The 25309-nt window shown below is 35.8% G+C and overlaps 2 protein-coding genes across 2 annotated transcripts in view; one reads left to right on the top strand and one right to left on the bottom strand.

The window, feature by feature from the left end:
- The window catches only part of ZNF236 (zinc finger protein 236), an 82640-nt gene extending 61255 nt beyond the window's left edge, over nt 1–21385 (top strand). Inside the window, exons 23-33 of the mRNA XM_086740537.1 lie at nt 2341–2706; nt 4290–4435; nt 5715–5958; nt 6401–6580; nt 7863–8015; nt 9238–9428; nt 10160–10291; nt 12938–13135; nt 14627–14756; nt 18934–19110; nt 19538–21385. Coding sequence (XP_086596663.1) covers nt 2341–2706; nt 4290–4435; nt 5715–5958; nt 6401–6580; nt 7863–8015; nt 9238–9428; nt 10160–10291; nt 12938–13135; nt 14627–14756; nt 18934–19110; nt 19538–19665 — 2045 coding nt within the window. The 3' untranslated portion in view covers nt 19666–21385. The remainder of the gene's footprint in view (nt 1–2340; nt 2707–4289; nt 4436–5714; nt 5959–6400; nt 6581–7862; nt 8016–9237; nt 9429–10159; nt 10292–12937; nt 13136–14626; nt 14757–18933; nt 19111–19537) is intronic.
- Nucleotides 21386–23274: 1889 nt separating this feature from the next.
- The window catches only part of MBP (myelin basic protein), an 89673-nt gene continuing 87638 nt past the window's right edge, over nt 23275–25309 (bottom strand). The window contains exon 8 of the mRNA XM_086740536.1: nt 23275–25068. Within this exon, the coding sequence (XP_086596662.1) occupies nt 25012–25068 (57 nt within the window). The 3' untranslated portion in view covers nt 23275–25011. The remainder of the gene's footprint in view (nt 25069–25309) is intronic.

The raw sequence follows: 25309 nt of genomic DNA, 5'->3' as shown, positions 1-25309 counted from the left end.
TCCCTATTATAACTCATTTGATCTTGTTGGGTTTTTTCCCCTTTTCTTTTACAATTGGGCCAGCCTGTGTTGGGTGAACATGAAGTTTAAATAGTGTGCAGTTTCTGTGTTTCAGCCTGGATCCCTTTTCAGAGGGCTGTTTTAATCTGTGGACAACACCTACAGCTAATAGTTCATTGGTTTTATGTAGAGCCATACTTATTTTATTTAAATGAACAATTTAAAAAAAACAAAATCACAATGTGATTTGTGTGAAACTCCCCTAACAACAGTCCAGTTTGAGAAGCTACTCTGCTCCTCCCCTGTAAAAGAAAGTCGCCTGGATGGGAACCTGCCTGACTCCATCTGTAGTAAACCTTGATGCAAAGAATTAGTTTAGGGTTTTACTGTAGCTTCTATTTTATTACCACCTTTCAGATCAGCAGGCTGACTGGAAGTTTTCCCGTGAGATATATGGTTCTTTGGCTGAACGCTTAGTTCCTGCATCCTGGCATAGGATAACTGAAATCACACATTATTATATTTCCACCTTCATTGCTTTTCTAATTTCTTGTACATGTAACAGTTCTTCTTAACATTTTACTTGGGTAGCCAGTGGTATAGCATAATTGTAGATGCAATAAAACACAGTTAATTTTACTATATTTGGAAGAAATGCCAATTTGGCATTTGCCATTCCTGTATGACTTTTCATCCCAATTTGTGGTCATCTTGTCTTGAAGTTTCCCCTTTACCTCCCTGTCCATAGATACTTTTATGTTCTAGTTGATCTGTCTGTCTTTTTTCCTTCTCAGATTCCTAGTACTTACACAAAAAGCCCAAGAGTCGTGTCATAATCTGATCGAATATTTTAATGTTCTATTTAAATAAGACTTCAAATGTTCAGTTTGTTCCTTGCTGGTTACTTCTTTGTTTTGTTTTGTTAACTTTTATTTCTCTCTCTCTCTCTCTCTTTTGTTTTTCTTTTTGTTTTCCTTCCTCCCAATGGATGTTTTCTTTCTTTAGTGGAAAGACTGCTAGATGGTTTTCTTTGTGGTACTCTGAATGTGGTACACAGCTTTGCTGCAGCCCAGATTTCCATTGTGTTACTGGTTCCCATTATTCTTGGACTCTTTTCTTCTCTATTACTTGAAACAGAACATTGTCAGAGGTCTATTTAGTTTTGCTGAACAAGAAGTGACAACAGTTGTTACGATTTTGTAGTCTAAATCTGTAATCTGAAGTAGATTTAATTGTAATTCAGGAATTTGAGAGATTCCTGTGTAGAAATGGACACTGGAACTCAGTAGCAGGGATCATACATTAGTTTTGTGACTTCTTTGCCAATTGTAAATGTCTAACGTCTAACGTCACCCGAATACAGTGGTGCGTTCTGATCTGGAAGTTGAGTCAGCTTTGTTTCAGGGTTGATCTAATGCTTTGCAAGGTAAAAAGGTTCACTTATTACTACTATTTTTTAAATGTATTTTTGTATCACAGCTATAGAGAAGACTTGATTTTATTCTTTGGTAACACAGCAGTACAAAATACTTGGATTCTTTCCCTTGTATAGCTAGGAAGCAACATTGTGGAGAAAGACCTGGGAATTTCAGGAGTTATAGTGAGTTTTCAGCTAAACTGGCATGTTTTCATTATGTATTTGCGCATGTGGTTAAAGAAACTAACTCCGTAGTTTACTGTTGTTATTTGTAGTACATTAAAAATTCCATTTGAGACCAAGGATTTTTTTTTCAAATGTTGTGCAATCTGAAAGGAGAGCAGAGAAAGAAGACTGTGTATAGACCATGTTTCTGTACTTCTGGATTACTTTGAGTTGGTTGATATTTTGTTTTAGAACATTATCTCACTTATATATTTTGCTCATTTCCTTCTTGTAATCCAATAATACTAGTTGATATTCAGGTAAAGGCAAAAATGGAAGAATAAAGCTGCTAGAATTAAAAAGTAAACAAGTGGCTAAGTAAGGAGAAGCCAAATGCTGAAGAGATCGAGATGAAACTTTTAATCTCCAGTTTAATGAGCTGTGTAGTTCAAACAACTTAATTAATCAGGAAAGTGAGAGATGAGGAGGACAGAGGCATCAAGGTGACCAAATAAGATTCTACATGAAAGTATTAACAGCGTATTAAGTTTTAGAAATAGGAAAAAAAATAAAATGCCTTTCATTGAGATCCTTAATTCATTTGAAAAGCAGCCAAAACTATTAAGAAAAAGGCTAGTTATTTCAAATTTATTCTGTTCAAGTGAGTGAAGAATCTGTATTTTTTCAAATGGTTGGTACAGTGTTATAGATTTTGAGAGGTTTTATCACTTACCTTTCTGTTTTTGAAACTTTTCCAGGCCAGAAGCTCTTCAGTTGTCATGTATGCAGTAATTCTTTTTCTACAAAAGGGAGTCTCAAAGTCCACATGCGTCTGCATACAGGAGCAAAGCCCTTTAAATGTCCACACTGTGACTTACGGTTTCGTACTTCAGGGCGCAGAAAAACCCACATACAGTGTCATTATAAACCAGAGACAAAAAAAGTTAGGAAGCCAGTCGCCCGCACTTCAACTGAGGGACTACAGCCTGTCAGTCTTCTTAATTCATCGTCAACAGACCCTAATGTTTTCATCATGAATAACTCCGTTTTAACGAGTCAATTTGATCAAAATTTACTTCAACAAGGACTTGTGGGCCAGGCTATCCTGCCTGCTTCAGTATCAGGTAAAAAAGGATGCCTTTTCGGTGGTAGTGTTGAGATCAAGTACTGAACTTTTTGCTTTCTATTAGAGTTCAGAAAATTATGCCATACACACACTACTTCCGAACAGGTAAGAGTTGTACTGAGTTCATAATTCGATGCACGGTGGTGACAAAACAAGAAAACACTTCAGTGATAAAAAAAAACTACTAGTGTAGGCATGTATGCTAAATGATTAAATACCTAGGATACAAAGTCTTACGGATTGACAGTGACTACAGCTGCATTAGCATGTTGAACGTGCCACAGATGATTCTGGGTCTGAGGCCAGATGCCGTAGAATACCCAACATGCTTAATGTTGCGAGTAAATGAGCTTTTGAGAATGATCCTTGCAAACTTCTAAATTACTTTCAGCAATTGTTCAAGTAAAGTGCTAGCTGGCCTCAGGCAAAGTCGGGGCAGGGACAGTTTTATGAGCAGAATAGTGTTCAGGTATCTGGAAATGTTCCCTGGTACTGTTAAATGTACTGCTTAAATTGTGGGTGTTGGACTATCTGTCCCTCACTTCTGAAAGTGAAGCTTTGATTTTCTGTACTATTTGGCACTTTTTTCAGTACATATCTATGATTTTGAAGGTATGCCCACAAATTCATGGTAATATATCAGTCTCATATTTAACTGTAGTCATTCTAGCTTATCTGACTTGACCTAAATTGTTGTTCAGAATCAACAAACTGTTGGTTGTTTGGAAGATACTAATTAATATTATCTGATAGGCACCATTTGTGATAAACTTAAAAACTGTCTGATGTTTGCTTGGATTTTTGAGTGAACACAATAAGGAGGAGTCTCTAGCATGTTCAAATGTCCTAGAAAGAGACAGAAACCTTCTTAAACTGAGTCTAGTGATCTGCATTTTATCCAGAGCAGGTATTTCTTGGGTGCGTTGTAAAGCACATTTATTATACTAAAGGATTTTGGATAGGCAAAGATAGATATTTTTGAAGCATCAGGCAAAGGAGACTGGTTGATCATACTGAAGATGTTTGGAGAAGAATGTCAAAAACAAGGTGACTTTTTCCTTATATTCTCTCCAGACCTTTTATAGAGATGATCTATTGAACTTTTGAAATTAGGAGCTTTCTAAGTTGTTCATATTTCAAATGCTAATGTGCCTTTATTTCCATCCACACAAGTACATAAGATGACCTTTGGTACCTTCTTGAACAATGTTTGTGTTGTGCAAAAACGTGAGCGGAGCTTTCATGTGTGCTCAGAGACAGAGTGTACATATAATGTGTGAGTGCTGCTTGTATTTAGGCATGGCACACGCTCCAAGGAGATTTATACCAAATCTCTCCAGGTTTCCAAAGCTACTCTGGAGTGGCTCTTGTTTTGTAAGATGCTAGCTAGTGCTTAAATAATAACAGTCCTTAAATGGCTTTGAAATAGGCAATCATCTGCTTCAGATTATTTTTTCTTGGCATAAATAAGTGTGTGTGTATAGCTTTTGTATTGATTTAATTTATGAAAATAAACAAGATAAAAGAGGCAGTCAGTAATGATAAAGAAAAACATTATAATAATACTGTTTTCTTTGATAGCTGGAGGTGACTTAACTGTGTCCTTGACAGATGGTAGCTTGGCCACTCTTGAAGGAATACAGTTACAACTTGCTGCTAATCTGGTTGGACAAAATGTTCAAATTTCGGGAATAGATGCCACCAGTATTAACAATATAACATTACAGGTAGGTTTTTCGCAGTTTCTTGCTTTTAATTTTATAGAGTCACTTTGAGGGCTGAAAGGGGTTTAATGAGCATCCATACTTGTGGAAGAGTTCCCTTGAGTTGAGTGAAGCACGTGACAATACTATGCTTTGTCAGTTGTAGCATGTTAAAATACTTAGGCAGTAGCTTCACAGTGGTGGGTTTTTTTTCTCTTGTGGTTTCTTTCAGATTTGCAGATTCTTTTTACATGTCTAGGATTATGGCAGATTGCTTTAAAATCTATGTTGTTGTTGTTTTTTTTTTTTTTCTTTTAATTGCATTTTGTCTTTTAACTTAAAAAGCATTTTAGGCTAAAGCTTTCCACTCCCTCCATCAAAAGAAGCCCACCACAGAAACAAACTAACCCAAATTATGGCACAGAATGTTGGTTTGTTTGTTTGTTTGTTTTCCTTGACATAAGTTACCACTGTTATTTGACAAAGTTTTAATATATGGATTCTCAATTTAAATTCCCATTGAGCTTGTAAAATGAACAGCAGAAAAAGGTGAGATTAGTACATTTGAAAACTTAGGTCTAAATTTATGTGAAATAATGATTTTGATTAACTTGATTGTGTTTGATCAGTTTCACAGAATCATTGAGGTTGGAGGAGACCTGGAGGTCACCAGGTCCAACCCCAAGGTCAGGGAAGGGTCCTTTTCCGAGTTGCATTGGGTTGCTCAGAGTCTGTGTACTCAAAAGTTTTTAGTGTAAAACAAAACTCTGTTTTAGTTTTGTTTCACTCAGTCCCCAAACACTCATCCCTAAGGAGTAAAACATCTGTTTTTAACTATTGAGAACAGATGTTTGACTGTGAACTGAGACCTTAATAAGCCCTAGGTGCTGAAAAAAAAAAAAAACCCAGTTTCTGATATCGGGCTTCTCACTGCTCAATACCTTTTCACTTTCAAAGACCTGAAGACAGGAATAAACATTATGTGCAACAGTAAGACAGTACAGAATGCCAGCATTGTGGTACCTGCTGCCCAGCATGATCATATGTAACTATGATCTCGATTTCCCAGATACGTTGCTGAGGGAAGGAAGGGAAGAATCCACAGCTAAAGGCTGTTTGCATAGTGGCTTTGGAGACAGGCTATATGCAGACACTTAAAAAATAAATTTGAGTTTAAAATGTTTAATTACAACACTTGCATATTACATATGCAACCTTTTGAATTCTAGATTTATATTAAGACTATTCACTTAACCTGTATTTGTTAACTCCAAATTGATCAGATGGAAAACTTGCTTTTCAGATTGATCCAAGTATTCTACAGCAGACATTACAGCAGAGTAATTTACTTGCTCAGCAGCTAACTGGAGATCCCAGTATGGGTCCACAGAATCCCTCCCTCCAGGCAACAGAAAATGCAGTGCCAGCTAATGTGGTTATTCAGCCTATATCGGGCCTGTCTTTGCAGCCCACAGTAACATCTTCAGCTAACATGACAATAGGATCCCTATCAGAGCAAGAGTCTGTGCTGACAACCAGTGCTAGTGGTAAGCAGAGTCAATAGTTTTGTTGTGCTTTGAATGTCTTTGTTTTAATTATGGTATTATCCACACTGAGAAAATCTGCCCCCCTCCCCCAAATAAGCATATAGTTCTTGTATCAGAATATTCAGCAAATTTTACAACTTTGTTTTACCATTTTTGAATATTATTTTCTTCAGAAGGTGGACTATGTAACGAAGCTATTGAAGAACATTTGCAGTCTTCAGAAACATACAAAATCTTTGTTCTAAAGATCTTAACCTGCAGAGGAATAAATTCAATATTAAAACAATTTCTTCTGTAGAGTACAGATTCTAACATCTTACCTTACATCTCTAATAGTACTTTAGAAAATAATGTATTAATTGCTTTAAAAATTGTATCTATTATAAAGAAAGGATTTAATTGATTTTTTTTTTTTTTTTCCTCCCTACCTGCTTATATTTAGGTGCACAGGATATTTCTCAAGTCATGACTTCACAGGGTATGGTATCATCTTCAAATGGACAACATGAGATAACATTGACCATAAATAATTCCAGTTTGAGTCAAGTTCTAGCTCATGCTTCAGGTTCTACTACTACAAGCTCGTCAGGAAGTCCTCAAGAAATCACTCTTACAATATCTGGTTGGTATTTTTAATGATCTCTAATGGTACCAGATCTGCATTTTATAAGGTAGCTTATACAGTAGCATTTGAGGATATTGTCACTGTTCCCAGCTTTCCTGTGGTGTGTTTCTTATATTCATCAACTTTAAAAGATATCTCCCAAATCTACTTTTGAAAATCAAATACATTTGCTTTGAGGATGCATGTTAGAATGGTTTGCTATTTTATTCATAGCACTGGTTCAACAGATATTTTTCTCAGTGCCAAAACCCAGGTAACCAGTTCTTATTTCCTCACAGTGCCTTTCATGAGGTAGTGCAGCCCCTGGGTAATACTAGGATGGGAGCAAGCATGGCAGGCATTTGGGATGAGTTTATTTAATCTAGTTTTGTTTAAATGCCTGTAGAACCATGTTCTAATAGATGTTCTGACCGTTTTTTTGAGTTGCACTATTCAGTCTTTTTAATATGTTGTTAATGCTTCAGTTTTCTTTTGAAAAAAAATTTAGACCAATTTTCTCACTGCCTCTAAGAGACTGATCCTGTATGATTTATCAGTAGCTTTCCACTTCTGCCAAAGACAATTTGTATTTTGTATCATTACATTTATTTAATAGATCCAGTATTATATTCAGTGCTTTTCTTTCTTTATTTTTTCTTTCTTGTTCTGTCTTTTCTCTTTTTCTGTTTTCTGTAACATATTTGGGTTTTAAGTGTCGTGACAATAATGTCTGTGTTAAGGTGTCATCTTCCCCTACCTGGGGTTTTTCCTGCTTGTTAATGGATGTTCAGTCACTAAAGAAAATGGAGTATGCTGTCCAACAGCTGATAGAATCTGCTTTAAGTTTCTATATGTTCTGTGTTTGTTGACTGCTCCACAAAATTAACACGATGTGAAGGTGATGTTTTTTCCAAAAGAGGACATTCATTATCCAAAAAAAAAAAAAAAAAAAAAAAAATTAAAAAAAATATCACATTTTAACTGTTAGCCTTTAGTTTGCTAGGCTTTATGATTTCATGGAGTTGATGCCTTGAGTCTAACTCAGCAAGATCAGTATTTGTTTAATTATTAATAAGCACAGGCATTTCTCTACATATTAGTATCTAGATATGCATAATCACATCTGTATTAAAAACTTGTTGACCCTCTGCTTAAAAATCTGCATGTGTAGAAATTATTTTTTTATTTTGGTGATATTTTCTACTTTTATTATTTTATGATTACTTGTTTATAGTTCTAAGTACAGTAGCAGAATAAGATTCAGACTTCTTCAGTTATAATAGAACTAATCTTTATTTAGGCCAAGATCTTATTCAGCATAATTCTGGAAGCAGTGATCTGAATAGTGGCTTAAGGTTGACAGCACCAACCATCAACAGTCAGACTACAGGTGCTACATTGACTATAAGCAATGACCAGCTTCTTTCTCAGGGCACTTCCCTCAATGCTCCAGGTATGCATACAGTGATTTTTCTAATGAACTATAACAACATTTTGTTAAAAAAGAAATGTTAGATCGGCTGACTAAATCTGAGATGGTATAATCTTGCACATTACGATGCAGGAACTACATGACTTTGTGTGTGTTCTCACTAGCTTTAAATTATGATGCCAATTTAATTGAGCTTTACTACACAGAGTAAAAAGATAACAGGAAGACTTATCTAAAATTAGTACTTCGAGACAGTTACGTGATTATTGAAAGACTATTTCTGTAAATTGGAGGAAGAAGAAACCTGCTGCAGCCAGGATAAAATACCCTTTATATTGAATTTGCTCTAGTATTCAAATATTGATATTTTAAATATGCATATGAATTTCTGTTTATGTATACACACAAACACGTGTATTTTGTATATAGTTGTTCATACTTTCAGCCAGTGCAGCAGGTTGCATTGGTTGCACTGATTGGTTGCAGCAGTTTGCACTAATACAGACTTATTGCTGTCGTGTAAATAATTTTCTTCACTATTATGTATATGTACATTTCTCTATGTCTTCCTCTTCCTTGTATCTGTCTCCTTTCATAGTTTCCTTTAGTGCTCATATATCTATAAAGCATACTTTAATGTTATGCTGAGAAAGGCCTGCCCCAGAGTATCCTGTAAGATTGGAATGTTACAACATGCTCTTGTGTAGTGAGTTAGTAAATGAAATAGTAAAACTGGGCAGTTTTGTGGTAACTTCTGTCTTGTCTCAGGTTTTTGGGGCTTATCAAAAACCGAGAAGACATGAGGCCTCTAGTCACATGTTGGAAAATCTATAATAGCACAGCTATTATAGTCTGTGTGATCTGTATGAGCTGTTATGAAATGCACTGGCCTTTTTTGCTGTTATGGATTATCGGACATGTTGCAAGGATAGGATGGGAGCATTGGGTTACAGAGAATTGAGAAAGTGGTCAGACTACAGAAATGTGTAACCTCAGACTTCTTCAGGTGTCTTTTTGGCAATGAATCATCTCCCACATGCCATGTTACAAAATTATTGCTTTGCAGTATGATGTCCATCAAGTTCCATTTAGATGACTCTCTGATGCTTTTTGACACATGATTAGCTGTTGGGTTTAATTGCTTCCAAAACAGAAAGGCCTAGCAAAAGAGAAATAAAAATTATTAACTTCAATTTAAGTAAGTTTGCAGCTAACTTTTTCTACTATTTTGCATATATTTCAGAACTTAATTCAACAGGTGGAACAAACCTTCCTTCAACAACACCCATATCTCAGTCTACAGTTTCTGCCCAGAATTTAGTAATGTCTTCATCAGGAGTTGGAGGAGATGGTAGTGTCACCTTGACTCTTGCTGACACTCAGGGAATGTTGTCAGGTGGTCTTGATGCAGTTACACTTAATATCACTTCACAGGTAAGAAATGCTTTTCTGAACTTGCATGTAAACTAATGTTACCATCTTCCAGGGCAGGAGTTGGAGATTTTGCTGAGAAGATAATTTTGTCCTGTAAATACATTGTATTTGAAAACTTAGTTATCTTTGCTTCTTTCTGCCAACAGTGTGTGTACACTGGCAGCTAGAAGCATGAAATATTTCGAGAAATACAGATAAATTTTGCAGAGTGTTTTTGTTAGTTTGGCCTTCTTTTGTTTTATTTTTGGGTTTGTTTTTTTCTTTTGTTTGTGTTTTCTTTGGTTTTTTTTTTTTTTTTGCAATGAACACATAGATTCTAGTGTTTCGAATATTGTTTGAGATCAATTTTTAGTGATAAAAAAGGAAAATATTGTGTGAAGACCATGTAGGAAAGCTGAATAGAGGGTTTAAAGACGGTATCAACTGAAGAGACAAAGGCAAGGGACAGCTGAGACATTCAGCAGTTGATGGAAGGCTGGGAAGGATTAGTCAGAACTGAACCTCTACTCTTAAAGACTTCCAGTTGTTGTTACCCTTAAATTCTGGACTTAAAATGGAAGGTGAAAAGGAGTGGAAATAGTAGTACTTGTTCAGACAAGATTCTAGAATGGACTTTTTCATGGAATGAAAAAAAAAAAAAGTGATGTAGAGGTATAAAAAGAGTTTACGTGACTACAGCTAGCTGTCTAAGTACAGTTATTGTACCTTTTCTTTTCTCCCCTCTTTGACAGGGTCAGCAGTTCCCTGCTATACTCACAGATTCCAGTCTGACTAGCCAAAGTGGGTCGGGCTCTCAGCAAGTCATACTGGTGAGCCATACACCCCATTCAGCATCTGCAAACTCTGATGAAATAACATATCAGGTAGATACCATATATTTCTGTATCTTTTGTGGGTAAAGAACATTATTGAATCAAAATAATGGAATTTCTCCTCTATATCCCGAAGCAGGAAGGCTGATGTCATTCCCTAAAAGAGTACTGAGAAGAGGTTCGTTGTGACTTCCTAGTCACCTAGATTCTGTTTTAGGTTAAAAACACTTTTTCATGTACAAAAAAAAAAAATGCAATTAATAATATGTTTCTTTCTACAAATTACATAAGCATGCTCTCAACACAGACTGCTCCAAAAATTTGCAAGTAAGTTTGTAATTAGAAAATAAAAATAGACAAAGCTGAGAGCTGTGGAAAACAATAGCACCTATTGCTACACCTTTCCATTCTCTTTTTGTAACCAGATTGCTTTAATAGTGGAACAACATAGTCTTTTCAACTTCTTATGTATTTGAATTTCAGTAAAAACTTTTACATATGTAATATAGTATTAATATTAGAAAAAGTAGTTCACACTTCTCTTGTTGAAGGCAAAATGAATGTTTTAAACCAACCTGGTAATGCAAGTTCTAAAATAGGAAAAATGGGAGAGGCAGCTGGCCACCCACAATCAAGTCCAGGAAAAACTGGATGGAGTGGTCGACAGACTGAATAGGTGTGTTGCCATGCAGATGCACCTTGACAGGCTGGAGAACTGGACCAACAGAAACCTCACCAAGATCAGCAAAGGGAAGGGCAAAGTCCTGTCCCCATGCATTAGTAAACACTGAGGGCAGCAGGAAGGCAGCTTTTCAAAGAAGGACCAGGAGTACTGGTGGACAAGTAGTTGACTGTGAGCCAGCAATGCAGCAAAGGCAACCAGCAGCATCCTGGGACGCATTAAGAGGATTGTTGCCAGCTGGTCAAGAGGCTTGATCCTCCCCTCTTCTCAGTACCAGTGAGAACACATAATCTAGAATGCTGCGTCCAGTCCTGGGTGCCCCAGTACAAGAGAGACATGGATATACAGGAGTGAGTGCAGTGGAGGGCTACGAAGATGATTAAGAGATTGGAATGTCCAACATAGAAGGAGAGACTGAGAGAGCTCCAATGTAGAAGGAGAGGCTGAGAGAAGTGGGACTGTTGGGCTTAAGAGATCAGGCTCTGGGTGAGAGCATTTTTATCAATGTACATAAATATCTGAGGGAGTAAAGCAAACAGAGCCAGGCTCTTCTCGGTGATACCCAGTGAAAGGACAAGAGGCAATGGGCATGAACTAAAATAATTCCATCTGAGCACAAGGAAACCCTGTTTCACTGTGAGGGTATTTGAACTCCGGAAGAGGTTGTCCAGGGAGGCTGTAGAGTCTCCATCCTTGGTGATATTCAAAAACATGTCTGGACATGGCCCTGAGTGCACTCTAGGGACGTTGGACTAGATGATATCAAGCCATCCCTTCCAATGAACTGTTCTGTTTCTAATAACATATTGTGCATATGACTTCTACATCTGCGTATGCTTCTGAGTGTGAGTTCTTAACAATGTTAGTGTTCAAATAATTTGTGAAGGTGGATGTTTTAAAATTTAATGTTAACGTATTTTCTTACACTTCTGAATTAAGAACTAGATTTTGTGTCTCAATAGATCAGGGTGCCATTTCCTAAAGCTTATTGTAATGTCACTTCTGAAGCATGACTGTGTCTGAGTAGGACTGTTGTAGTAACAGATGAAATATAACACTAGTGTAAACTAGTTTTCTGTCATTCCCTGTAGTGTCATGTGTTTTCTTTGATAGTGGTGACTATGTTAATTGACCTTTCAACATTTCACTTTCCTGAGAGATTCCAACTAGTTGGAAACATGCACATGTGTGCACACAGAATTTTTTTTGATATTTCTTTCAATATGTTTTATATTGCATCTTTAATTTTTAGTATGGATAATGCTCTGTGTTCTGTATCTTTTCAAGTTTAGTTCATCCTGAATCATTCCTTTAGAGTACTACTTTCTTTGTTTTCTTCATCTTTATTTGTTTCTTTCTGTGAGTTACTGTATTTAAGGTTCTTTTGTATCTATAAAGTTGAAGTAATTTGGGGTTATTTTATATGAAGTGAAATTTTCCAAACACCATTCATTGATGAAAACAAAGCAAAAATGCAGCGCAACCCCATCCAAATTCTGTCAGCATTTCATTGCATTTCAGTACTTCTGGAATTTTGTGTTGGTAGTTCAGACCTTTTCTTCCTTACGACAATAGAGTCCCCAAAAAAGAAATTAAACAAATAGAAAAAATTATCCTCTGCTGCAAAATCAGAGATAGTTTATTTTTTGTCTGAAATGTTTTTGGCTTTGAATTCTATTCAGTGAGAAATATGAGAATTATCTGAGATGCTTAGGAATATAAAACTGAATATAAGAAAGTATTCATACAAGCACATTGTATTTATAATGCGTAAATTATTTTGATCATAGTTATTATAATCTTTCTGTTTTCTTAAAATACATATATGTGTCATTCTTAAGAACAATGAAGTACAAGTTCATATTTGCATACAATTATGTATTTCCTTTTTGTTAGTAAGTTACTTACAAGTACTTTCCAAAAATTGGTCACGTTGAGGTAGATTTTGAAAAATAAACCACTGTTGTGGATGTACCTGTGAAATTATTTGACAATGTTTTTATTAATAATTATAGGTGACGGAGGTTTCTCCTAATGTGACTAAAAGCAGTCAAACAGAAAAAGAAGGTCGCATGCACCAGTGTTTTGAATGTAGTCAAACCTTTTCTTCAGCCACCATGTTGATGCACCATAGTAAAGAGGTTCACGGGAAGGAAAGAATACATGTTTGCCATGTCTGCAATAAAGCCTTTAAGCGGGCAACACATCTCAAGGTATTTCGTAATAACAGTTGATTATTCTGTTAACTCATTATTTTGTTTTGAACTTTCTGCGATATTAATGAAAGGTACCTATTATCCCTTTCCTTTCCTTTTACAATGTGAGAGGTGTGCATATGAGAGAGGGAGTCTTAAGGGATAATGTATACACAGATATACAACTCTTTCCTGGAGCATGGCAGAGGATTTTAATGCATTTATTGACTACAGAGTGAAAAACGTGAATGCCTGTCATACAAATAATAGTGCCAGAAAAAGATTTCACTTACTTTATTTGCTTATGTGTGTCATCACTGCTAATCCTGATTTCCGGATAAGCTTTTGGAATCGTAGGAAGCTGTCTGCTTTGCACTCTTATCATTTGCTTTTTAGATACTCTCTTGTGAGTACAAATGACATCTGCAGAGGAAGCATTCCTTTTAAAACATCCTTACATTATTGCTGTTGTCTAGTGATATTTTCTATGTTGTTTTCTCTAGATTTTGAACAACCTGATATTCCCAAATCTTTTCACAAGTTAAAACACACTTTTAACAGGTGTGTTAAAGTTTTTAATTAGATTATAGAATGTTTGTCTTAGGAATACTGAGCAGTACTAGACAAGTGGTATGTCCAGGCCAGTATCCTATCTCTGAGAGATGCCTGAAGGCAGAGATTTGAAGAAGTTCTTTACAAAAAGAGCAGATTTGTAATATAACTTGCTCAGAATTTTGCCAGCTTCCCAGAATTTATGGCAGGAAATTTCTGGAGCCAGAGGCAATGTCTTTATATTAAGTAGCTCTTAGGAGAGCTTTTTGGTAGATTTCCTTTCACTCTAGTACCATATTTTTAGGAAATGTGCCCTGTTGGTGAAGTTCACCCCCTTGGGAGTGATCATGCGGTCTTTGAGTATGACTCTCTTAAGTTGCTGTCTCAGCACCTTTATTCATACACATGTTGACATTGTGCAGCTGCATGTGTGTATGCTGTGATAGTTCCCTCTGAGACGTGTCCAGTTTTATAGTGATACTTACTCAGGTGCCGAGCAGGAATACCTATGTATCAGGCAAGGTGGGGAGATGGATACTGTAGAGGGGAGGGAAAAAACCCAGTATTAACTTAAAATGTACAGTTGTCCAAAATCCATGTTTTGAAGTGAACAAAGCATTTAAAGAGCTCTGGTGTTTTTTTGTTTTTATTTTGTTTCAGGTAATTAGTGAAGGGACTAATGTATGCAAAAAAAGCAATGCATACAGTTACTGGCAGAGGTTTTCAGAAATACAGAGATACTGATGCATCACCCTCACAAAGAGTTGATTATATTAAAAAAAAAAAAATAATCTCTCATTTAAAAGAAAAAAAATGCAGGCTTCTGTCTTCTTCCAACTTATCTGCTGATGACTAAGATACTCTGCTTTTGTCTTCAAAGTGTAAATATATTTGTGCCTTAAGTACTTGGGTTTTTTTTTTAAATGGTCTGAAATGTGTTTTTCTGTACTGGCTTAGGAACATATGCAAACCCATCAGGCTGGACCTTCACTGAGTTCCCAGAAGCCTAGAGTGTTTAAGTGTGATATTTGTGAAAAAGCTTTTGCTAAGCCAAGTCAACTGGAAAGACATAGCCGCATTCACACAGGTAACACGAGAAATGATTTTTCTCTCACGAGATTTTCCCGTGACTATATGGGTATTATATTTGGAGTCCTTGTTCATGGTTTCAGGTAACTGCATTTAAATATCAACTTAAGCTTAAAAAAAAACACAAGTAAATTTCTAACCCAAAGAGTTAATAAATTAAAATGAGAAATCTTGAAAATCTCAAGTCTGATCTTAAGATCAGTGTTCTTAAGAACATGAGTTCTAAATATAGGCAAAGGTAAGGGGAAAGTTATCTATATTGTTACTGAGCTCAAGGGAACCAAGGAATTTGACTGAGTGTGCTGCGGTATAGGCTCCCCAAAAAGGATAATTCTCTTTCAGTGAGCCAGCTAGAGCTTTCTGTTTCCTCACTGTCAACTTCTGGTAGTTAGCTTTTGGCTGCTCTTCATGCATTTAAAGGAAAGTTCCTAGTTTTCCTTTAAGTTATCTTGTTAATCCTGTCTTTTTTTTTTTTTTGGTTAGCATCACTTCCCAGTCTTATGACATATAACTGGAGTTTCATCTTTGAATGAATCTTCACTTTGCACCCTCACATTCAATCTTCCAGTTTTTAGTATCGCATCTCTGAAGTATAGACTTGCCTATATATCCAAATGTCTTCTGCATGCTCTCATTTCATGCATCAAAAGTTTATTTTCTCTGTCTTTGACAAACACAATCTTACATAAACACGCACACACACACACACACACATTTTACCATGCTGTTCCAAATGTTTGGAAGGGATATAAATGTTTATTCAGTAGTATCTTTGAATTCTTTTTTTTTTTTGTCTGTATAACATCTGATAGGCTGTTGATGCCTTGGGACCACTGCCACTGTTGATAATTTACATTAACATAATGTGTCCTTACATACTTGTCTATCTGTTAATTTATTTTCTCTTATGTTTTGATTACAGCAAGTTCTTAAGGTAGGATCTATCTCTTTGCTTGTTTTTCATGAAGCACTTAGTGTGGTAGTTTCAGTCTATGTCTAAGGCTGTGTACTGTGATGTTATGAATAATAAAAGATAAAAGGGTTTCCAGGGAAGACAGGCAGAAGAAAAAAAAAAGTAGTTGAACCTGAAAACGTGTTAAGATTGCCACAATCTAGGAAACTGCTTTAACTTCCCATATAGCAGTGGCAATATAGAATAGCCATCGTTAGATGATTAATGACTCGGTCTCCCATTAGGGTTAGATTAGTTGATACTTACCACTGCACGTAAGCCGTTACTGGGACATAACTAGTCAAGACAAGGTCATACTTTTTCTATCTGTGCTTTTTCTGGCTTCTGCAGTATAGCGTGAGGCTTGCAAAGAAATTAATGTAGTCTGATACTTGTTTCACCATGGAAAAAAAGAAGAACTGGAGAATAATTATTCAGTGATTTCAAATGTTTGTGGATTAATTAGATCAGGCCTATATAATATGCAGCCTACTGTAGCATTTCTTTATTTGTTCTGGTAAAATGAATTTGGCTCATTTTGTTTGCCTACTTCAGCACATGGTCTGTATACAGTCAAAGGTAAAGTAGGAGCAGTAATTGCAAGCGCTGTTGCATCTTATTTACATGTAAGTGTTTGAGCTTTACAATGTCGGGGTTTGCTAGACAGCCGAGAGCCAGAGAGGTCCCAGGTGCTGACCCTGACTACTTTTCACATTTAATTCAGTTTCTGAGGAAAGGATAGGAGATTGGATAGAGAGGATTCATGAACTTTGTGAATTTATCATTTGAGTCCTTTTGCTAAGGAAATTCTGAGATTTGGGAATCCTAAGAGCAGGTTTAGATATGTTGCCATGGGAAGGCATGGATAGATAGGTGAGGTACTGGGCATAAAAAGCAAATGAAGAATGTGGGTGATCGTTGAGCTGAGAAGAGATGAGATCTTTATGTATTAAGTTGTGAAATACTGCAGTGTGGGTGATAACGTATTGGTTATGACAACTAGAGAATATTGTAACAGGAGGGGAGGTTTTCAGGGCAAATGTGATAGAATAGACTTTAATATTAGTGGGCTGGACTTAACTTTTGTTAGACAAGCAAACACTTAAGGATAATGGATATTTGCTGCCATTCTTCACAGATCAGTTCCTGCTAGTTGCAGTTACTGTACTGTCAGTGTGTATGTGCATGTTTTACAAGGGCTGTTCCTACCAAGTGATTGAAGGTGGTCATTTGAGTATGGGAGGAAACTTTGGTCTGATCTACTAGAGCTGGTTTTATCTGTTAGGGGTTTCTGCTGACTCGTTGTATTCTCATCTAATGGTGACTGCTTACGCTTCTCTTCCTTCCACCTCCCGCACCAAGAGAAATGGTGACTTCTCTTCCCGAGAGTAAAATTGAAGAAGGGGAACAGAGCTGCTTTGTGGTTACTGTGGTAGAAAGGAAGATTCTTGTTAAACTGGGGGCAGGAAAAGAGAGACAGGAGTTAGAGTCCAAGGAGATCAAGTCTTTATAATTCCCCAATAATTTGCTTTAATACAGTTAATTTACATAACTGACTTAAGTAATACAGACTTTTTAAAAGGCAATCTCCTACTTAAAAATGTCACAAAATAATCTGAAAGCAGAAAAGAAGGCCAGTTTCCCCTTTTCCCTGCTTTCATTCATGCTACCCACTGCAATAGACACAGAGCACTTCAGGAATGCTGGGAACAGAGCAGAGTCCATCTGTTTCTCATAAGTCTACTCCATCATAGGAAAAATTCTTTCCATTTTGGAATGACTTGTAATTTATTTAGTAAATCCTCAGATATTTTCAGTTTCTTGGGTGCTCATGTGCTAGGAATGCCCACAAACTAACAGTCCTTGCTAAATTCAGTCTTTTATTGCTGTTGTCTGATGTTGAAACAGCAAGTCAGTCCCTGTGATAGTCATTCTTTCAGAAGAGAATGTTCTATTAAAAACCCCTTAAGACCAAAAGAGTGAAAGTGTGCGGCACGGAAGTTTTCAAATGGATGCTCTTACATAAACTATGGTAGGAAAGACTAAACCTAAACTGATTTACTTTCTTAAAGGTATGATCCTTTGAGAAAGTGTTTGCGATTTCTGTCTTGATTAAACATATTTAATGATTTCTGGTGGGCAATACCTACTGAATCAGTGGCCAGAAGGAGAACACGTTGTTTCTCTGAGTAGCTCTACATATCTTGTACATTCAGATTTATCAGTGAAGAGTAGTTCGTAGAAATGTTGTGGAAATTAGAGGGAAGCAGATGCTTCTAGGTCAAGTATATGGTAATCCATTACAGAACACCAAAAGGTCTGTTCATATTAAGAGAATTCTGAAAGCCTGAAGTCAAAAGTATCCTCAGATATCCTAGATTTCACTTCATACTAGTGAAATAATTGTTAACAGAAGTAGAAAGAACACTTCTGTGCTTTAAAGGACCTTTATTTGATTGTCTGAGCAGTTGGATTTAGCATGGAAGCTACAGTGCATGTGGGGACGCCAGCGTACAAGTAATGGAGAGAAATTGTTTTTTTAAATAAAATTGTGGAAAGTATTTATAATAAATAAGCACAAGCTTTTTTTTTGTGCTAACTAATAAAGTGTATTTGTAAGTTTAGAAGTCCTTAATGACAAAGAGCAATGTGTATTGTGTTGATGTCAGTAGATAAATTTTTACATATTTTTGTAATGAATATGTTCTTGACTATATATTTAGAAATCAGTAGTATTCTGGCAGAGTTGGAAGAATATGCCTGCTTTGGTAAGATATGGGAATTACTAGGAAGCATAGGAGGCCTCAGGTCCCATTGTAGAACTACCAGAACTTTTTAAACACATTTGAATTTCTTCTTTCTTACAGACATCAGCTTTGTTAATTTTAGAATATTGCTTTATCTACATTATTTGTAAATGGGGTAAAATGATGATGGTTCCCTTAAGTACAAAAAAGTCAAACTAGTAATCTGATTTTTTTACACATCTATTAAGTAGTTTACTTGGATAAAAAATTGGATAGGAAAGATAACAATATGTAAATATTCTGATATTTAATTTGGGATATTTTGCTGATGATATGGAGCCATAGCACTGCTTTGAGAAAGTAAAAAGATCATGTCTACTTAATTTCTAGGTCATCTTGATGATTTTTACTGAATTCTGAACTGTATTTTTACGTTGAAGTGAGAAATTATTAAATACGTTTTTCTCTTTTCTAAGGGGAACGGCCATTTCAGTGTACACTATGTGAAAAGGCTTTCAACCAGAAGAGTGCTCTTCAAGTCCATATGAAAAAGCACACAGGAGAGAGGCCTTATAAATGTGATTACTGTGCAATGGGATTTACACAAAAAAGCAATATGAAACTACATATGAAACGGGCTCATGGTTACACTGGTATGTAGCATAATGGTAGTCATGGTGAGTGCAGAAAGCCATATGCTTTATTAGGAAAGCACAGAACACTTCCCTTAATTGAGAAATTAGGCACTAATAGCCAAAGACCAGAGTTGATGAGCTAGTAGTTGAACGTGCAACTCAAAAAGCAGATTGAAACACAGATTGGTTACTGTTTATGTTTCCTTGTTTTTTATGTGGAGCTCTGTAGTACAGAAATAAAAAGTTCATAAACCATTACAGGAAGACAATAGATTATATTAGATTTAAAAAAAAAAAATAAAAAGTGTCTAGTGAATTTACAGAATCTGAAGTAATTATGCAATACCTTTCTAAGCATGATTCCCTTATTCCCAAAATATTTGCATTTTTCTTACAGTATACATCAAATCATACTCAGTTGTCCTTTTCTCTTGTACTTTGGTAGGTCCTGTGCAAGAGCCTGCTACTCATCAAGAACAAGAAGGGGAAGATATTAGTCGTGCTCTGAATTTAGAAGAAGTGGTACAAGAATCTTCAAATGAATGGCAAAGTATAGGCAATGTTTTTCGATGACAACATTTGAAAGCTAAAAATGTTTCTGGGACTCGAATTTCTCTAAACAAGTTTTCAGAAAAGTAAAAGATGGATTTTTATGGTTAAAGCTTCAAGCGTTGGAAGTATTAACAATAGAATAATATATTATAGGGTTTTTTTAATTATTTGCAAAAAAATACTTAAAAGAATCATTCTTTTTTTAAGCTTGTAGAAGAATATTGAGAAAACATCATTTAATTTGTGCTAAGTTGTCTGTGAATCAATGAACTCAGGTAATACTGTATACAGTTTCATCTTCTAATTCACAGCCAGTATATCTATTTGAAAAATAAACTGGAACTTTATGTCAGAATAGAATGATTCCCATTTTTAAAGGAGGTGAAGAATAACTTTGTGGGAAAACCATGAAACTGTTGGTCAGCTTTTTTCTTTTTTTTTACATGTTTAAGGAAATAATGGAGTTTGGAAACAAAATGTTATGGAAGTAGATGCATGCAGTATAAAATAGTTTCAGTTGGGGTTTTTCTGGTTTTGGGGGTTTTTTTTGTTTTTTTTTTTTGTTGTTGGTGGGTTTTTTTGGTTTTTGGTTTTTTTTTTTTTTTTTTTTACAAGGCACAGGAAAACACTGTATTTATGTTTTAAGCTTTTTTAGTAAGTTTTGAGAATTTGTTGAAAAAAATAAAATGCCATGAACCTTATGGCTTTTCTTGAGTTAAACTCTTGAGAGGGAACATGTTCATTTCCATTCCAGCTGCAGAGGTAGGTAGTTGTTAGTTTTTACATTACAAGTCTGAGGTTTTAAACTCAGCAATAACAATTTAAAGAGAATCTAGACTAGAAGAGGTTCCAATGAAAGCCTCTTCTTTTATGTTTGCTGTATTGGATCAGCAGGTACATATCTCAGTATCTGTGGAAAACACAGCCATATACTAAATCTGGGAAGTAAACATACAATTTTGTGTTAGCAGTGAGAAAGTTAGATGCACACTAGGTCACCTATATTATACAATATTCCCTAATGCTGTAAACAGTTATCATTTCAAATTTGTAAATTCTTCATATTTTCTTTGTGATTTTTGGAAATATGTTACTTTTATTTGTTGTTGAAGTCATTGTTTCAGCAAAACTACCTAGTTGACTAAGTAATGCTTTGAAAGGTGCCACTTGTTCAGTATATTCATAACAAAGAAACACTGGAGTAAAAACACAGTCATCTTTTAGACATTCCAAAGACAGAAGCTCTCTTCTTATTTTTACCATGTTCTTTTGAGTTTTATTTATATGTTACATATATATAGATATCTATATGTGTGCTTGTATGTATGTGTATATATATTTAAAGTTATATGAGCCTCTGTGTGGCTGATCAGTATATTTTGTAAATACTAATCAAAGTTGCAGGAAGTTCATCTTTTTGGTTTGCCACAAGTACTTCTAGATCAGTGGTGGATTTGTTGTACTATAATACAGAGTTGGATTTTAGTTTATCTTCTGAAAGATAATTGCTCTCAGATCCAAAAAGCCCTGTAAATATTGTCTATACTTTGTCTATGATACAAACTAGTTATTTCAGATTGCTGAAGCAAGAAATCACTGTTGGTTTTGATAGGGCATCTCTTAATTCTTTTGTTAACTCTTTGGCATATGTATATAAATAATATAGTTGGTGACATGAAAATAACACTTTTGTTATGTGGAATATTTAATTCAAGAACATGTTAAATAATATTACTTTTTTTCCAAATCCTGTTTCGTGTATTTCTTAAGCATTTGATTCTGGATTCTAGGAAACTGTAAAAACTCCATTTACCCTAAGTGCATGTCTCAATATTATATGTAACGAATGTATGTGAAGTTCTTCCGGCAGTGCCTTTCCTTCCAGACAGCGTATTAGTGTTACAGCTGTTTAAGAAAGATGTTGTATTTTAGCAGTTGTCTGAAGGCATACTGACCCCATGGCCTAGCACCTCGTTTATCTGTAATAATACGGTAACACGTGCTGTGTTGCATGTATTGTGTATCAAACCTTTTCCCTGTTCTTTCAGAGAATGCTGTGTAAATGCACAGCAGTTTGTTGGAGTTGATTTGCTGCATAGGGGATGACACTTTCAGAAGTTGCCAAATCCAGTGTGACAGAAGGTTATGCACAGCTGGTCACATCCCCATGCAAATCCGTCCTTCATAATGGGAACATGATTCCTGAATGCTTGAAAGCATTTGGTCTGCTCTAGCTGGGATTGCTTTGCAGCACGTAAAAACTGGTAGTGATTGATAGTCGGTGAGCATGTGCTGAAAGCAGATCTCATGAGTAAAAAGATGCTGGTTTTAAATGGTCACTTCTCAAAGTGTTATCTCATGATTAGAGGCAGTAAGTCTGTGTTGTAAGTCTTGGAAGTGTTAAATAAGCAGTGCGAGTTGCGGAGTCAGCTGACATTTTTCCTCTGGCACTTGGAGACAGTTACAGTAAATAGACTTTTAAAAAACTTTTTTATAACATAGTGTATTTTATTTGCTTCCCTCTGCATCCTCCTCATCCATGAACTCCAAGAATTCCCTCTTGAGTATCCTGACACAGAGCTTTTTCATAGCCCAGGTTCTTTGGTTGGATGGAGTTGGAGGTTTTCAAAGTGATGTTATCTGTTGCTCGGTATAAATACAGACACTGTAACCAATAGGTTGATATTTTCAAAAAGCAATGTTGAGTGGAAGCATTTTTTTAGGAAGCAGAAAACTCTTGTTCTAAGGTCTGTTTGAAGAGTCACATTATATAGTGGGGAAGTGAATAGTGCTTAGGAATGCCTCTTTTTGGTTTGATGCAGTCGTAGGCTTATGCTAGCCTCAGGCTTTTTGGCTTGTGTCTGCTCAGGTATTTTGGTTCCTTTGATACAGGAAATAACACACTCCTGGTACTGATTGTGTATTCCTGTTTCAGGAAAAGTTGCTTACAAATCCAAATAGCCATTTAAACTGGTTTTTTTCAGCAGAACTACTAGTGAGTAATTAAAATAATAAATTTCAGTCTAAGTTTTCATCTCTTTTGAGGAACTTGTGTTGGTAAAACAATACTTCAAAGTGCTGTACCTTTTTCTTCTATAGGAAATAAATCCAAAAAAGCTACTTCCAGTCTCTGAAAAGATAACTGAGGGGAAGACAGAGTCATGAAGGCAAGGAAGACGCTTTGGATAAGTTCTGTGGTTCTATAGTGCAGTATTTTGAAAGGTGCATTTCTCAATTTTTTTTTTTAACCTTAAATATTCTTTCCCATTTTTGAAAGCTACTTTAAAGAACAACTTGAACACATACCCGGTTCAAAGAAGATACTTTCTGGTATACTTGTTTATGAAGGGTGGGATTTCAGTGCCTGTACATAGGCCTTGCAGTATCCCACTGGCCTTTAGCTGCCACTGCACAAAGACACTGGCCTCCCAGAAATCCTGTCGTTTTGTCAGCCTTGTGGGCCACGCTGAGTCACCAGCAATGTCAGGAGAAGCCTGTGTGCAGGCAACTGGGTCCTGGATCCCAAAGTGTCATTTTCTAGTATCTGAAAATTATTCTTAAATTGTGAAAGACTCCACAGAACTTCGTATGTATGATCTTCTCTATTGTAAAAGACAAAACTGGTCCAAGTTTCATTTCAAGTCGATTACTTTATTTCAATAATGAATATTTTTAAAAGCGGTGTTCCTGTAAGAACAACACGTATTCAAATTAAATCAACTATTATGTTGCAGAGTATACATCTGAATGAAGCTACAATAGAAAAATACACATAGCAACCAGTGTAATAGAAGATGTAATACGTGTGTGTATGCTTAATAATTTTGGTGGTTTTGTTTTCTTTAATCTCTATGTATTTTCTATTCTCTCATCTTTCATTGCTTCATATTAATGGACACTGTTTTAAAGCTACAGTAGATTTAGATGTGAAATGCATTAACATACATATTTATAGGTAATTTTTACGGGGCACTTATTAGGAAGGCAGTTTCAACCTGAGAAGCATTAACTGTTGTCTACAATGCATAGGCTAAAACTAAAAAAAAATAAAATTAGACACTTAGATGGCAGCTTGAAGAAATGGTAAGTTTTAAGTCATAAAACAGTGCAATTCAGAAGAGCCTTTTATTTCCGTAAGTGTGGTTGGACATACCATTGCCACACATTCATTTTAGTAATTTATGAACAATTAATGTCTAAATCTAAATCACCTATAACTTATTTCTATAAGGCAACTACAGTACAACAGTTAAATGTTCACAGTAGTTTACTATGAGTTTACTTTGGTGCACTGCCCGTAATAGGTATCCAGATGTTACTTAAGCAAAAGATGAGCCGATCAAATGTAACACTGCTACAATACCAAGAGAAAGATTTGAAATTCTTAAGCGAGATGTGCAGGACTATCTGAGGTACCAGTACCGAAGGGCTCTCTTTCAGAAATTAGACTTACGTGTTTATATATTTATTTACTTACTTATTGTACTGCAAAGTTCATGCTGTTGCAGCAGTTTGTATGGAGCACCAGTGATGTCCAGTGGTCACTTGTGCAATCTTAGATGTTTCTTCTCTGGGAATATCCCTTGTTTCTTAACATTAGTCTAACTCAAATTTGAAATCCTCTTTCTCTCCCTCATCTGCTCTTAATTCTTATGATTTGTATGCGATGAGCACTTAATGGTATTGAAAGATTTTCCTTATTATTATTGCTCCGCATCATATTGATTCAACAACATCTGCCCCCTCCCACACTTCACATACCTTGAACTCCCAATGTTTGATAAACCTTTCCATGACTGCCTAATCCTGTTATGAAAATAAATTATTCTGTGAGTGAGAGAAGGAAGATTAAAACAAAACAAAACCAAATTTAAAAAAAAAAAAGTATTTGGATAAACAGTCCTTACAACTTCTGCACATGGTGAATTTTTTTTCTTTTTTTAACAGCAGTGTCTCAGAAATTCATTAACGGCAGTGCTCAGTATCCAAGACATTAGCTCTTTATTTGTAATTGTGATGTTCATTAAAACAAAACCAGAAGACTTGAGCTCAAATTAGGTGCTTGGGAGAAATAATGAAGTCCAGCATACAATTAGGGCATCCTGAAGAAGAACGAGTAAAGTCAGAGATCTTGTTACTTCGTGTAAAATAAGGAAAACATCTAGTAAAGCTACTTTTTGTGTTCCTTTCATTCAACTGTTGGTCAGGGATTGCCAGTAGAAGTTTGTATAATCTACTGTATGCAGAACCTAATTGGCATTAAGTAATGGATTGCATCTATCTAGGTAATTGTTGCAGTTGTTACTAATTTTAAGGCAGTTACATTATGAAGCAGAGTATATGATCCTTGGATGGCATCTTAGAGCTTCAGCGCCTAGCAACTGGTGAACCAGACCGCGATCCAGGTCGGGACCCAGAGCCTCCCTGTGGAGGGAAGAAAAGAGCTAAGTTAGATAAAAGGTACTGTATGTTTGGGTCTATGAACTGAAAAACATCAATTTGTAGTACAATAAAATTTTAAATGTTAGGTAATTAAAATCGCTTGCAGTGGCCTCTACTATATTGCTGAATATTACTGGAATTTTCACTTGAAGGAGGTGATTACTTTTTCATATATATCTTCACACAAGTTTAATTCATTCTCATTAAATCTCTCATACAGGAC

The sequence above is a fragment of the Chlamydotis macqueenii genome, chromosome 2 (assembly GCF_036417535.1).
Source record: "Chlamydotis macqueenii isolate bChlMac1 chromosome 2, bChlMac1.mat, whole genome shotgun sequence".
In the NCBI taxonomy this organism is placed as follows: Eukaryota; Metazoa; Chordata; class Aves; order Otidiformes; family Otididae; genus Chlamydotis; species Chlamydotis macqueenii.
This window is presented reverse-complemented; position numbering and strand designations above follow the sequence as displayed.